At 40.7% G+C, this 15,365-nt stretch overlaps 1 protein-coding gene across 3 annotated transcripts in view; it reads left to right on the top strand.

Annotated features, from left to right (window-relative positions):
- The window catches only part of EMCN (endomucin), a 243,362-nt gene that overhangs the window by 13,054 nt on the left and 214,943 nt on the right, over window positions 1-15,365 (top strand). For all 3 annotated transcript variants that reach the window (XR_006390945.1, XM_044302421.1, XM_044302425.1), the window contains exon 2: window positions 10,192-10,251. Coding sequence is in view for 2 of the 3 variants with exons in the window: in XM_044302421.1 (XP_044158356.1) it covers window positions 10,192-10,251 (60 nt within the window). In the remaining variant the exon portion in view is untranslated. The remainder of the gene's footprint in view (window positions 1-10,191; window positions 10,252-15,365) is intronic.

Here is a 15,365-nt window from a genome sequence, read left to right as displayed (position 1 = left end):
GAGATGGCCTTGCGATTTACCGAATATGCGAACATATGGAGATATTCGTGCCCACCATATTCTTTTACATTGTGAAGAACTTTGCCCCATGACACATCCATCAGGTGGTACAGGACAGCAGATTTAGATGTTTCAGCACATGGACATACCCCCTACCTTATAAATAAACCTGATCTGGCCTCCATTTTACATTCAGTGTTTTGCCAGTGTAGGGAGAAGTTGCTGTGTGGAGCAGGGACAGGCTGGTAGGGACACCAAACTCTAGCTAATAGGGCCAAAAAAGTATTTTTAAGGACTGGTATAGGTGTGCTATCAATAGGTGTGATACACAGAGGGGTGCGATTTACTTATAATATACTTTTATAATCAGTCAAAAACACATAGATGTATATAGTGATCACCTGGAAGTCAGGGGCCTAGGGGCTAGGGGCTTACTAGGGCCATTTTTATATAGGGTAAGGTTCCAGACAGGGTCGCTCTTATCAGGGTGAGTGGTCTGTGGTTAGGCTATCAGGGCCAGAATAGCACCCCTTGTAGGGCAATATCAGGGACAGTTCTTTGCCCACCCTGTCCTTTAATACCACATCATCATCTAGCCCAGAGATAGATGTTTTTTTACTTTCCCTCCTGGATTCATCGATGTGCACTGGAACCCCACGGATTGTAGTGGGACATATGGTTTCTGATTTGGTGCCGCCGAGCACCTGATTTAGTGCCGCCGAGCACTTGTTATTGCCTACCACATCTATGCTTTTTGCTTAACTTTAATAATTTTATTTATTTTCCTTTTGAGGGATATCTTTTCCATTCACACGTCCGCAAAATGGGTCCGCATACGTTCCGGAACGGGTGCAGACCCATTTATTTTTAATGGGGCCAAAATATGCGGATCCGCAATTCCGCATCCGTGCTTATGTTTCTGCAAAAAAATAGAACAAGTTCTATTCTCGTCCGCAATTGCAGACAAGATTAGGCATTTTCTATTAGATTGCCAGAGATGTGCGGTCCGCAGATTGCGGAATGCACATTGCCGGTGTCCGTGTTTTGCAGATCCTATATTCTAATGGACCGCCTTACTTGTACAATGTTATAATATACTTTCTATGTTGAAATCAAACATTTTGTATCCACTTTAACTAGGACAGGTCAATCATTCCACCCATTTTAAAAGGCTTTGTGAAATAATATCAACTACTAAGGGGTTCATCTCAACAATATACTGTACATGATACATGCCCTCCTTCGGGTACATTGACACGTTTTCCAGATATGAATAAATGGGAGGCCTTTTTTGGTCATACCCTTCCCCCAGACACCTGGAGGCTAATATGGCAACGAGCAGCCAAGACATCTCAATGTGTCACATGTCGTGAAAATCAATATAAAAAAATAGTATCATATACCTACATTTTTTGCATCGCTTGTATCCAGTTAGTCCGGGTGTCTGGGGGAACCTTGCAACATATTTTTTGGCTTTGTCCTCTCATTTGTCCATTTTGGACAGAGGTGCAGAGACATATCCATAAAATACTGGGTATATACCTACCTCTTAGTTATTTACTTAACATTTTACCTTCAAAGGTGGGCAAATCTCCTCTCAATATTAATGTTTAGGATTTCTATAATTATATCTACTTAAAGGAGTTTTCCAAGTGTTTAATACTGATGACTTATCCTCAAGATAGGTGGGGGTCCGAGGCACTCCTCTATCACCATTCTTAGGACTACGATACAGTTGAAAACTGTAGTGAGACACTTGAACCAATGGTTCACTCTCACAGGCCATGGGTCACTAGATCTGAAGCCCATGAGAGGATGGAGTAGGCAGCATTATGACCTCTTTGTAACCCCCTGAACCAGGATAAAGACAGTGCAGAATGCAGGCCGAAAGACACCTGTCTCCTGCACTGCTTCTCAGACATCAGCATGGAACTCCATTATTCTACTGAGAGTACTACAAGGGGCATTAGTACTACAGGGGGCACTATGACTTCTGGGAGACAATATGGTGGATTTACTACTACTAAGACTATTATGAATACTGAGGCACTTTAGAGGAATTATTACAACTATAGGGCACTATGATGGGCTTTATTACTACAAGGGCACTATGGGGCAAATTAATACAATGATACTATGGAGAATATAGTCACTACTATGAAAACTATTGAGGAAATATTAATACTAGGGGCACTATTTGTTACACTATAGAGGGCACCATTAATAATGTGTGCACTCTGGGGCAGCACTTTATGGGTCACTACTACTGAGGGCAATCTAGAGAATTATTACTATTAGGGAAACTTTTGGGACCACTTTTACTGGGGGTACAGCTTAGCACAAATACACACATATTTATATATATATATATATATATATATATTATTTTTTATTTTTTGTGGGGGGGGGACTATATTTGTAGCCTTATTACTGTCAGAAGAACTATTTTCTCGACACAATTATTTTTCACGGCACTGTGTGGCAAAAATAATTAAAGGGGGCACTATTTGTGTGGCACCAGTATATGTTTCGGTAGTATAACATTTGGCAGCATTGGGGAGTACAGTGGTACAGTATTGGTGGGTAGCAGCAGAATCACACTGTGGAGGTATCAGGATGGGGAGGTTGTTTTGAGAAGGTGGGGAGGAGGATGATGGAAGAGTGAGGCATCTAAGATATCTGTGTGGCAACCCCTGCAGTGATGATATGTGACTGGAAGAAATTGTCATGGTGGTCTGGGACAAAAGGAAACCAGGAAAGAGAATGTTTACAATCAGAACAGATGTTACTTGATGTAATAGGTATACAGTACTGTATTTTTTGTAGCAAATGTAATTTAAAAAGTAATAGCCAACCATCATGGATCTAAATGTGGTGTCTGCTTTTTTTCCAGGAAGATTAGCATTGCATTCTGCATTATTCTTTCCATCAAATCTTAAGTAACTGTGGGCAGCTGTATGAGAATAGTCTTATTTTGTTAATATTTATAACTGATCACTTTCTTGGAGGTCCTTGGTTAGGATTTTTTTTCAATATAAAGTATGTGGTGTGAAGAGTTTGAGAAACCCTCCTTTAGAACACTGAGTGGTTAATAGGAGTGGCATTATAGATGTGGAGTAAGCTCGGAACATTCAGTTTTTATTTTAATGATGCTTTACTTTGTAAAACTATTTTAATGTAGTTTGAAGTACATTGTAGAGATTCATTCATTTAATTTATCTGCCCATTTAAAATATTTTCCATTTATGTAAACAGTTTTGTAATAAAACCATTCAGCAAATGACTGATGGCACATAGTGTGTGAATGGCTTTCTGTAATACTAATTTGCCACATTCTCTACTCAGTGAATTGGTTGGCTTCCCGTTCATCTCCTTATACTATATTTTTGGCCATACAATCAAAATAGATAATTAAACACAAATATAAACCGGAAAATAAAGACTGCCTTTATGTCACGTCGTTGCTAACACGCACATTACAGATTACCTTTCCTTCCATTGTTACTGCATGAATTTCTCTTCAAAGAAAATCTCTTAAGTACTGCCAGTTCTGTAAGCTGGCATGTTTCCCTCTTTCTTCTATTTGTGTGATAAAAAAGAAACATTTATGTATGGAGAAAACCTTACTGAGGCTTTTGGTAAACAGGAAGGGGATGATTGTACATATTGTGTAGGACGTCTATAATAATGGTTGGCATACCTTAATAAATGTACCCAGTAAGACACATCACTGTAATAAGAAACTTCCTTCTACCTTACTGGAGAACAACATTGATATTTTCAATTTTATTTTTGTGAAAGGTACAGAAGATATTTTGAGGAAATGTATTATGCTTGTATACAATATCTAGTCTACCTTTGGAGATAAAAGCAACTGAAGCAAACAAAATACATATCAGCGAATTCAATGACTTTATATAGAAGAGCTAGAGGTGTACTGTTGTATGCTTTAAAACTTTGAATTTAAACCTAGCATATAATGCCTAGAATATATTAGAAACAAAGGCTATTACGAAATATAAGTATGATAGCAGAGGGACACTATAGTACCATGTAAAATGGTTTTAATCAGGGTCATAACAAGAATACGATGGTAAAAATGAAGCTCTCCTGCACTTATAGTATTCGGTGGCTAGTGTATATACTGTGTATATACTGTCTTTACCTCTCCTTCTCCCCCTGTTCTGGTGCACTGCAGGGACTAGTAAGAAGCAGTGATGAGAGTCAGGGGCAATATTCGAATTTGCGATATTTCGTGAATACTTAGGCGAATATTCATCATGTATTCACAAATTCGTGATCTCTAGTCGTTATTTTCTTGATTGCAAAAATCGGCAATCAGAAAATTTGCGCAAAAAAATTTGAGATACGAAATTTCACGATGAACACTACTCAAAGATATTACAGCCTTCTCATTGGCCCACAAGCAAGAAGCAGTAAAGGATCATGGGTGCTGATGAAAAAAAATCTAGAATATTCGCAATTACGAAGATATAGCACTATATTCTAGATATTCGCAAATTCTCGAAGTGCCAATATTCGTGATAAAAATTTGCGATTAGAATATTTGCAACAAGTTTGATTGAGCTGCTGTTCAGGGCTAAAAACTAACCCTACCCCTAATCTGCTGCCTAATAATGCACTGCTACACTACACTACACTGCACCAACCCTACGAGTTTCTTTCATCACACTCATCGGGTGTCTGTATAAGGGTCCATTCACACGACCATAAGTGTTTTGGGTACCGGCATTTTGCAGAATGTACACGGCCAACCTTATGATAGAAATACCTATTCTTGTCCACGATTGCGGACAAAAATAGGACATGCTCTATCTTTTTTGTTGGGCTGCAGAACAGAACTACGAATGCGGACAGCATACTGTTTGCTGTCCGCATCTTTTTTGCGACCCCATTGAAATAAATGGGTCTGCACCCATTCCGCAAAATTGCAGAAAGGATGCGGACCTAGATATACGGTCATGTGAATGGACCCTAACAGTGTACAACTGGTAAGATGCCAAGTTCACATTTGTTTTCAGCATAATAGTGTGTTTCTGGCATTAACATTAGCCATACACACTGCTATACAAAAGAGGTATATACAGAGCAATCCCCATCACTCTTCGATCCCATTGCTATGGCCAATCACTTTGATGTGTTAATCAAGAATCGGCCCGCTGTCTGTGAGTGGGTAGGGAATATTTCCCTTCCGCCCATAACTACCTCCTATACATATACAAGGGCGATCAAACAGGCATACCCAATCGCTGAAGATTTAGTTATTTCAATTAGGGCTAGATAGGGCTTACGAATACAGTAATTTGTTGTATACATGAAAAATCATATAATTCATAATTCCATTATACATAGATTATTGCCACCTTGCAACAAGGTTTGACCAAAACAGAAATAATGTGCTATATAAGGACATTTAATGGTCACTATATAAAAAAATCTAACAAATTACAAACCATACGTGAATAATTATACAATAAAAATACATCAAGATGGCCCAAGAACGTCACCATGGTTACCAATTGAGATCTTATACAGGCCCCCTGTCGGCACAAAGTCAAAATATTATTGGTTTATCATGGGACTATACACTAAGAAATTCTAAAAAATGTCCATGCAAAATCCAGATTAAGATCCATTAGTGTCCATATAAGTTATATATTGGTGGCCTTGGTCCTGGGTATGCTTGGTGCAGTAATCCACATGTAATGAAAACCAGAGAGCATAATCTGATAGTACAGTCTCCCTAAGTGTACATGGAGAAAAAAGCATGTCCAATGTCTATAAAGAGGACTTACATAGATGCATTAATTGGAGTTCTCATATATAGATATCAGATACCATAATAAAAGAGCAATTAAACCCATAAGGTAAGGTTTAGCTGTCAGATATAAATGTTCTATAGGGCCAACCTTCAAAAGCATGCCAGATGAGGAATAAACTAAACCTCACCCACAAACATGCCCTCACTTCTAACTTCCTCCTCCAGTAAATCTTCTTGTTCCCCATCATTTGTCAGAGGAGCTCTGACAAATGAAAGGTGGAATTTGATTGGTTGCTATGGGCAACTAGGACAGTTTTGCTTTTTGGAATGGCATACATTTTTTACACAAAATTACTTTAATCAGTGAAAGGAATTAGACCTAGGGGATGAGGACCTAGTAGACCTAAATACTCTCATGTGTCTTGCAAGCGAGAGTTCAAGAACCCCCAGTGAGGGCTCATTCACTGATCTTAAACAAAAAAACTTGAAGATGCCTTCTCTCCCTGACACTGAGTGTAGACTTTTTTTTTGGGAGTGTCTTTTTTTTGGAGTGTCTTTATTCTCAATGATGCCCTGATTTAAGAATCTTATTAATAAAAAAAAGTGCATCTGTTGTATGTTTCCAACCTGCCATTTTTTGCACATTACCTAAAATCCACAAATGTACATACAATCCCTTGAAAGGTAGACCTTTAGTTTTGAGGTAGGATCCCTTTGTCTGAGCATCAGTATTTAACAAGTTTTAAGTATTTTTGTCACCTCATTACCATCATTTGTATGTGACAGTATTGCGTATTTATATAGGACTGAGGGCACTCCATTTGATGAAAATATGCTAGTATTGTGGGACTGCGATTGGGAGTCCTTGAGCACCATTGTATGGCAATTTCCTCCTGGGATGGTGAAAGAACCAGGCAGTTTTCTCAACTAGTGACACAGTCTGGACTCCACACATAATCAGTTAGTTAAGATACAGTATGGCAACCTGATTTTTGGTCTGGGACCAGACGGTCAATTTGGAATTTGCAGGATCCTTAAATAATAATGGCTTGGGGTTACATTTACTATTGAGAGTTTCAGGGGAATATCATTCATTTTTTGAATTTAAAGGGAACCTGTCTCCGGGAATTTGGGTATAGAGCTGAGGACATGGGTTGATAGATGGCCGCTAGCACATCCACAATACCCAGTCCCCATAGCTCTGTGTGCTTTTATTGTGAAAAAAAAAACACAATTTGATACATATTCAACTTGCCCCTTAGACGAGGCATCCCCAAAGGTCAGTACCTTCAAGTCTGGAGAAATTGTTCCTCAGATTGGGGGTTTCATATCAAATCTAAGAATTTAAGGGATAGATTTATAGGGAGGGCAGGGCTTAGTTCTGCAAACTGCATTTGTCTGCTGTCAGTCATTAGCTTCAGGATAAGAAAGTATGTACCATTTGATTCATCAGCAACAGAAATATTTAGAATCTTGTCTGATCATCGCAACATACTTTTGGCGGTTAAAGACCATCAGGATGCAATTGTCAATAGACTATCTACGGAATTACCTGGTAAGTAGCTTGATCAGAAACTCCTTGGTAATTTTGAATCTAAATTTTTTATTTATTTATTATTGCCTTCCTCTGGATCAACTTGCAGGATGACAGGCCGAACTGGATGGACAAATTTATTTTTTCGGCCTTATGTACTATGTTACTATGAGGTTGCAAAGCTTATTTACATCTATTTCATCAATTGCCGTTCCATAGGTGTTCTTTATCCATGTCAGTGTCATATGTCCGGACTATGATGGCAAAAAACTTTTAGGGAGTTTAGAAAGAGAATCATTGAACACTTACAGTAGGCAATATTGCTATGGTCTGACGGAAACCCATTGCTAGACATATACATGAAGCAGCAAAGGCAACCCCAGTTGGGATTGACGCGCTTGGAATCGCCACATTCTACAAAATGAAGTCCAATGGATATACCACCTGCAGTGATTTAGACATAACGATCTTAAAGGAGTTGTCCACTTTTGTAATATTGATGACCTATCCTCAGGATTGGTCATCAATATCATATCGGCATGGGCCAGACTGCCTGCACACCCTTCAATCAGCTGTATGAAGAGAACACAGCACTCTTACAAGTGCTGCCTTCTCCTCACTTCACTTGAATAGGTAGGAGCCATCTCATTGAAATGAATGGGACATTGGGGCTTTAATTACATCTGCTCACCGCTGCAATGACGACAGCGAGCAATTAAACAGTGAAGAGAAGGCAGCGCTCATATGACAGCGGTGTCCTCTTAAAACAGCTGATCAGCAAGGGTGCTGAGGATAGGTCATCAATATTAGAAAAGTGAACAACCCCTTTAATGAGTCTTTGTCCTATGCCTGCTACTTATAGCATAAGCCTTAGCCACGAGAATAAAATTAAATAAATGGAAAGTGCTGCTGTGCCTAATCATATGATGCCACTTGAAATATTGTTATGTACTTTATCTGTTGTCCTAAATGTAAAGGATTATTGGTTATATACATATCACTTATGCCCCATTCAAAAAACCTCAGGGCTCAGTGCCCGTATAGTGGACCGCAAATGGTGGATCTGCAATATATATGGGCACCGGCCGTGTACAGTCCGTGCTGCAGATGTGGACTCATTGACTTGATTGACTATGCGATCCGCAAAATACAGCGAAAAAAGGACATGTTTTATCTTTTGTAGAGCAAAGGCACAGATCAGAAGCGAACGTAAACATTCAAAAGCACTTCCGTGGGCTTCCAGATCCATGCTTCTTCACAGCAAAAGATAAGACATTTGCTATCTTTTGCGGATCATGGAGCTATTCAAGTCAATGGGTCTGCACTGCAATATGGGATTCACCTGGCCGGCATGAAGAGCTTACAGTTGTTTAAATGGGCCTTAATCTGTAGTTTTGTATATATATATATATATATATATATATATATATATATACATGTGTGTTATATATATGGGTTGCTTCTAGCTTTGTTAGACAGCAACTCTCATGTTCTATATTATGTCTGATTTTCATTTTTTACATGAATAATGGTATAACCCCTTTAAAATTGGCAGTCCTTGACCTAATAAACGCCAGCAGTTTTGAGCAGTTTTAGTGCCTATTAGGGCATAGTTTAGTTAAGTTATAACTGATTCTCTTGTCATTTTCCAGCACAGGCAATAATATAATGTCATGAACAAATATACTATATATATTGACTGTATAGCCATATGTTATGGCTTTAAAATGAATGACCCAACCCTAGAGCAGGCCATCGATCTGGATTCATGGAAGTCCATGCTCGGCACCCAGTCAGCTGCACGATGGGTCCATGGAGTTCAGACAACAGCTGCAGCCTCTTCATTCTTTAAATCAGTCCATAAACAACTGCTTGCCATACATTTAATAGTGGGTCTGCATTGTAATGCAGCTTTGTCCCATTCATGTCCAAGGGACAATGCTATAAGGCTAGGTCTACACGACGACATTTGTCACGCGACAAAAAGTCACGCGACAGATAGGGCGCAGCAGTTGTCACGCAACATTTTGTTGCACTAATGTCGCGCGACAATTTTTATAATGGCAGTCTATGGTGTCGCACTGCAACATGCGACATGTTGCGACTGCGACGCGACAGTCGCAGAAAAATCCATCTTGAATGGATTTTCTGCGACTGTCGCGTCGCAGTCGCAGCATGTCGCATGTTGCAGTGCGACACCATAGACTGCCATTATAAAAATTGTCGCGCGACATTAGTGCAACAAAATGTCGCGCGACAAATGTCGTCGTGTAGACCTAGCCTAATACCTATCATGGCTGATACAAAAGGTATGATATGCTTTGCCAAGTGGACCAATGTAAACAATGATGAGGCTGCAGTTCTTGCCCATGAGTTGGAGCCCCACCGATCTAATATTCATGGTAGTCTACCCTATGGTTAGCTCATTCATTTTTCAAACCTGGATAACCCCTTTAATCTGTGTACGTTCCAGAATGCTGTAAAACTCATAGCTACAGTTGTCACAAGTCATTAGGGTTAAAATAAAGGAAACCATTACCTACACAGACTCTTGCACTCAGTGGGTTGCTTTAAAAACTCCTCCACCCAAATATAAATAGAAGCTTTCCTGTCTCAGGATGATGCTATGTAAACTGAAATAAGGAACTGCATGCTTTGGTTTCATGCAGCTATGGGCGACTGTACTAGACTTACAGCATGCGCGGGGCTTTACATTACTGTTAATACAATGTATATGCGCAATGCGCTAATGGCATGAAGTGATTTTTGCTTTATTAATAAATCTGCAAATGTACAGTATAATATATTGTACATCTTATTGTCACTACAATCTTGTATTAATAATCCACAAACTTTCCTTTTCACAACTTTACAGCATTATCAAACAATGCCGGTGGAGAAGACGGAAACCAAACTACAACTCCACAGTCAACAGGTATTTCCTTGTCTTTTCTTTCCATTGCTATGTGACAGAACGTCATGAACTTGTTGTTTAAAAGTGTAAAATGGGATTGTGAATAAACACATTATAAATATGGATTACACATTACAAATATTTGGACGAATTACATAAAAACAGCACCCAGCACTATTTTACTCACTAAGTCTCTAATCTAGTGTGAAATGGACACTGTAAGCAGATAATAGGGAGTAAATAGGGAGATATAATTTAGGATATTTTAGGTACCTTGATCAGGAAAAACAAATAGAGAGAATGAAGGAGTGAGCTACTGGTTTTGCATTACAACATCCTGCAAGAAAATCCTATTTTTAAGCTATCCAGCTTTTTTTTTTTTTTTTTTTTTTTTTTAGGTTTCTACAGTTCACAGATTTATTGCCAGCACCCCAATAGCACAAATTTTACAGCAAGCACTCAGAAATTGCACATGTGCCTTCTCAAAACCTGTTTAAATTTGTAATTGTAGACATCAGTGCATTATTTTGTGTTACTGATAACAGGTATTTACAGCAAATTCATTTTACTGTAGTAAAGCAGATTATCATACCCGGGATGGTAAACACATTACAACAGACTGTACTGCAAAAATTTTAACCTGTGACATTTCATTTATAAGCCTCATAATTAGATATGAGCGAATCGAAGTTGACGAAGTGGTATTCGATCCGAATTTCAGGAAAAAAATGTTTTCTCACTGAAAATTAATGTCCTCACGCTTCGTGGTAACAAATCCTCTTTTTTCCTAAAATGGCTGCTGGGAACAAGAGATCACCCACAATGCCATGCATGCAGCCAATCAGCAGCCAGACAGCCCTGTGATGTCAGAGCCCTATAAATAACCTCAGACATCTTGGATTCAGCCATATTCCAGTGTTTTTAGTGCAGGGAGAGACGTGACAGGCCTAGGGACAGTATTAGGAAAGACTTTATTGTGCTGAGAAAAAGATTTACAAGTTCAGGGAAAGATTATTCAAGGTGTAAGGAAAGGATAAGGAGACATTATCTACACTATACAAAGAGAACAGGGTCCAATAGGGGAGTGTACAGCCTGGGTAATAGGAGTGATTTTATTACACCTTGTTGCACTAACTGGGATCCAAATTGTTGTTATACTTCTGCTTTTATGTTTGCACTATATAATAGCTCACTCATTCCAGCAAACCTTGCTTGTTATTGGGGTGCAAGTTGTGTGATACAGCCATTTATGTGGTGTATTATTAGGAACTATAAGTACGTCTTATTAGCTGTTCAGCGGTGGAACGTATATTGTTTTATATACATTTTTGTGGTGTATTAATAAGAAAAAATAGTATGTCTTATTAGCTGTTCAGCAGTGGACATACATACGCAAATGGCCTGATGAATGCCGAGTTGCTTGCGTAGTAACAGCCGAATTGTCACCATTCGGCAGAGGGATGACTACTGATTCTCCACCATGTTAGACCCTCTCTACTGGTCCACCCTGGTCACCCTGCCACCCCACATCAAAGATCCCCCAGGCTACTGCTCAGCCAAATTCGATTTGTGGCCAGAACTGGCCCGGTTTGCATTGGACAAGCTTTCCTGCCTGCCCAGCAGTGTGGCATCAGAGCGAGTGTTTAGTGTTGCTGCTGCCAACGCAACACTCTGTGGTCCCCTCATGCTGCTGCCAACTTACCACTCTGTAACTGGGCCACTCTGTGGTCTTCTTATGCTGTTGCCACCTCACAACTCTGTGGTCTCCTCATGCTGCTGCCATCTCATTAATCTGAGGTCTCCTTATGTTGCTGCCAACTCACCACTCTGGTCTCCTTATGCTGCTGCCACTTTACCACTCTGTCAATTGGCCACTCTGTGGTCTCCTCATGCTGCTGCCACCTCACCAATATGTTATTTATTTAACCGCCTCCGGACTGCCTAACGCAGGATCGCGGTCCGGAGGCGGCTCTCCCAGGCTCAGCGACGCATAAACGTGTAATCTCGCGTGAGCCGAGATTTCCTTTGAACGCGTGCACACAGGCGCGTGCGTTCACAGATCGGAAGGTAAGAGACGGGATCTCCAGCCTGCCAGTGGCGATCGTTCGCTGGCAGGCTGGAGATGCGATTTTTTTAACCCCTAACAGGTATATTAGACGCTGTTTTGATAACAGCGTCTAATATACCTGCTACCTGGTCCTCTGGTGGTCCCTTTTGTTTGGATTGACCAACAGAGGACACAGGTAGCGCTGTAAAGTAGCACCAAACACCACTACACTACACTACACTACCCCCCCTGTCACTTATTAACCCCTTATTAACCCCTGATCACCCCATATAGACTCCCTGATTACCCCTCTGTCATTGATCACACCCCTGTCATTGATCACCCCCCTGTAAGGCTCCATTCAGACGTCCGTATGATTTTTACGGATCCACGGATACATGGATCGGATCCGCAAAACACATACGGACGTCTGAATGGAGCCTTACAGGGGGGTAATCAATGACAGGGGGGTGATCAATGACAGGGGGGTGATCACCCATATAGACTCCCTGATCACCCCCCTGTCATTGATCACCCCCCTGTAAGGCTCCATTCAGACGTCCGTATGAATTTTACGGATCCACGGATACATGGATCGGATCCGCAAAACACATACGGACGTCTGAATGGAGCCTTACAGGGGGGTGATCAATGACAGGGGGGTGATCACCCATATAGATTCCCTGATCACCCCCCTGTCATTTATCACCCTCCTGTCATTGATCATCCCCCTGTAAGGCTCCATTCAGACGTCCGTATGTGTTTTGCGGATCTGATCCATGTATCCGTGGATCCGTAAAAAACATACGGACGTCTGAATGGAGCCTTACAGGGGGGTGATCAATGACAGGGGGGTGATCAGGGAATCTATATGGGTGATCACCCCCCTGTCATTGAACACCCCCCTGTAAGGCTCCATTCAGACGTCCGTATGTGTTTTGCGGATCCGTGACAAAAAATAAAAAATTCTAGGAACTCGCCATGCCCCTCACGGAATACCTTGGGGTGTCTTCTTTCCAAAATGGGGTCACTTGTGGGGTAGTTATACTGCCCTGGCATTCTAGGGGCCCTAATGTGTGGTAAGTACAGGGAGTGCAGAATTATTAGGCAAGTTGTATTTTTGAGGATTAATTTTATTATTGAACAACAACCATGTTCTCAATGAACCCAAAAAACTCATTAATATCAAAGCTGAATATTTTTGGAAGTAGTTTTTAGTTTGTTTTTAGTTTTAGCTATTTTAGGGGGATATCTGTGTGTGCAGGTGACTATTACTGTACATAATTATTAGGCAACTTAACAAAAAACAAATATATACCCATTTCAATTATTTATTTTTACCAGTGAAACCAATATAACATCTCAACATTCACAAATATACATTTCTGACATTCAAAAACAAAACAAAAACAAATCAGTGACCAATATAGCCACCTTTCTTTGCAAGGACACTCAAAAGCTTGCCATCCATGGATTCTGTCAGTGTTTTGATCTGTTCACCATCAACATTGCGTGCAGCAGCAACCACAGCCTCCCAGACACTGTTCAGAGAGGTGTACTGTTTTCCCTCCTTGTAAATCTCACATTTGATGATGGACCACAGGTTCTCAATGGGGTTCAGATCAGGTGAACAAGGAGGCCATGTCATTAGATTTTCTTCTTTTATACCCTTTCTTGCCAGCCACGTTGTGGAGTACTTGGACGCGTGTGATGGAGCATTGTCCTGCATGAAAATCATGTTTTTCTTACCTTGCAGACTTCTTCCTGTACCACTGCTTGAAGAAGGTGTCTTCCAGAAACTGGCAGTAGGACTGGGAGTTGAGCTTGACTCCATCCTCAACCCAAAAAGGCCCCACCAGCTCATCTTTGATGATACCAGCCCAAACCAGTACTCCACCTCCACCTTGCTGGCGTCTGAGTCGGACTGGAGCTCTCTGCCCTTTACCAATCCAGCCATCTGGCCCATCAAGACTCACTCTCATTTCATCAGTCCATAAAACCTTAGAAAAATCAGTCTTGAGATATTTCTTGGCCCAGTATTGACTTTTCAGCTTGTGTGTCTTGTTCAGTGGTGGTCGTCGTTCAGCCTTTCTTACCTTGGCCATGTCTCTGAGTATTGCACACCTTGTGCTTTTGGGCACTCCAGTGATGTTGCAGCTCTGAAATATGGCCAAACTGGTGGCAAGTGGCATCTTGGCAGCTGCACGCTTGACTTTTCTCAGTTCATGGGCAGTTATTTTGCGCCTTGGTTTTTCCACACGCTTCTTGCGACCCTGTTGACTATTTTGAATGAAACGCTTGATTGTTCGATGATCACGCTTCAGAAGCTTTGCAATTTTAAGAGTGCTGCATCCCTCTGCAAGATATCTCAATATTTTTGACTTTTCTGAGCCTGTCAAGTCCTTCTTTTGACCCATTTTGCCAAAGGAAAGGAAGTTGCCTAATAATCATGCACACCTGATATAGGGTGTTGATGTCATTAGACCACACCCCTTCTCATTACAGAGATGCACATCACCTAATATGCTTAATTGGTAGTAAGCTTTCGAGCCTATACAGCTTGGAGTAAGACAACATGCATAAAGAGGATGATGTGGTCAAAATACTCATTTGCCTAATAATTCTGCACGCAGTGTAGTTTGAAATCAAAATGTGTAAAAATGACCTGTGAAATCCTAAAGGTGCTCTTTGGAATGTGAGCCCATTTGCCCACCTAGGCGGCAAAAAAGTGTCACACATGTGGTATCGCCGTACTCAGGAAAAGTTGGGCAATGTGTTTTGGGGTGTCATTTTACATATACCCATGCTGGGTGAGATAAATATCTTAGTCAAATGCCAACTTTGTATAAAAAAATTGTAAAAGTTGTCTTTTGCCAAAATATTTATCTCACCCAGCATGGGTATATGTAAAAAGACACCCCAAAACACATTGCCCTACTTCTTCTGAGTACAGCGATACCACATGTGTGACACTTTTTTGCCGCCTAGTTGGGCAAAGGGGCCCACATTCCAAAGAGCACCTTTAGGATTTCACCGGCCATTTTTTACACATTTTGATTTCAAACTACTTCCCACACATTTGGGCCCC

The sequence above is a fragment of the Bufo gargarizans genome, chromosome 1 (assembly GCF_014858855.1).
Source record: "Bufo gargarizans isolate SCDJY-AF-19 chromosome 1, ASM1485885v1, whole genome shotgun sequence".
Taxonomy (NCBI): Eukaryota; Metazoa; Chordata; class Amphibia; order Anura; family Bufonidae; genus Bufo; species Bufo gargarizans.
The sequence above is the reverse complement of the archived record's forward strand: the minus strand, read 5'-3'. Positions and strand labels throughout refer to the sequence as shown.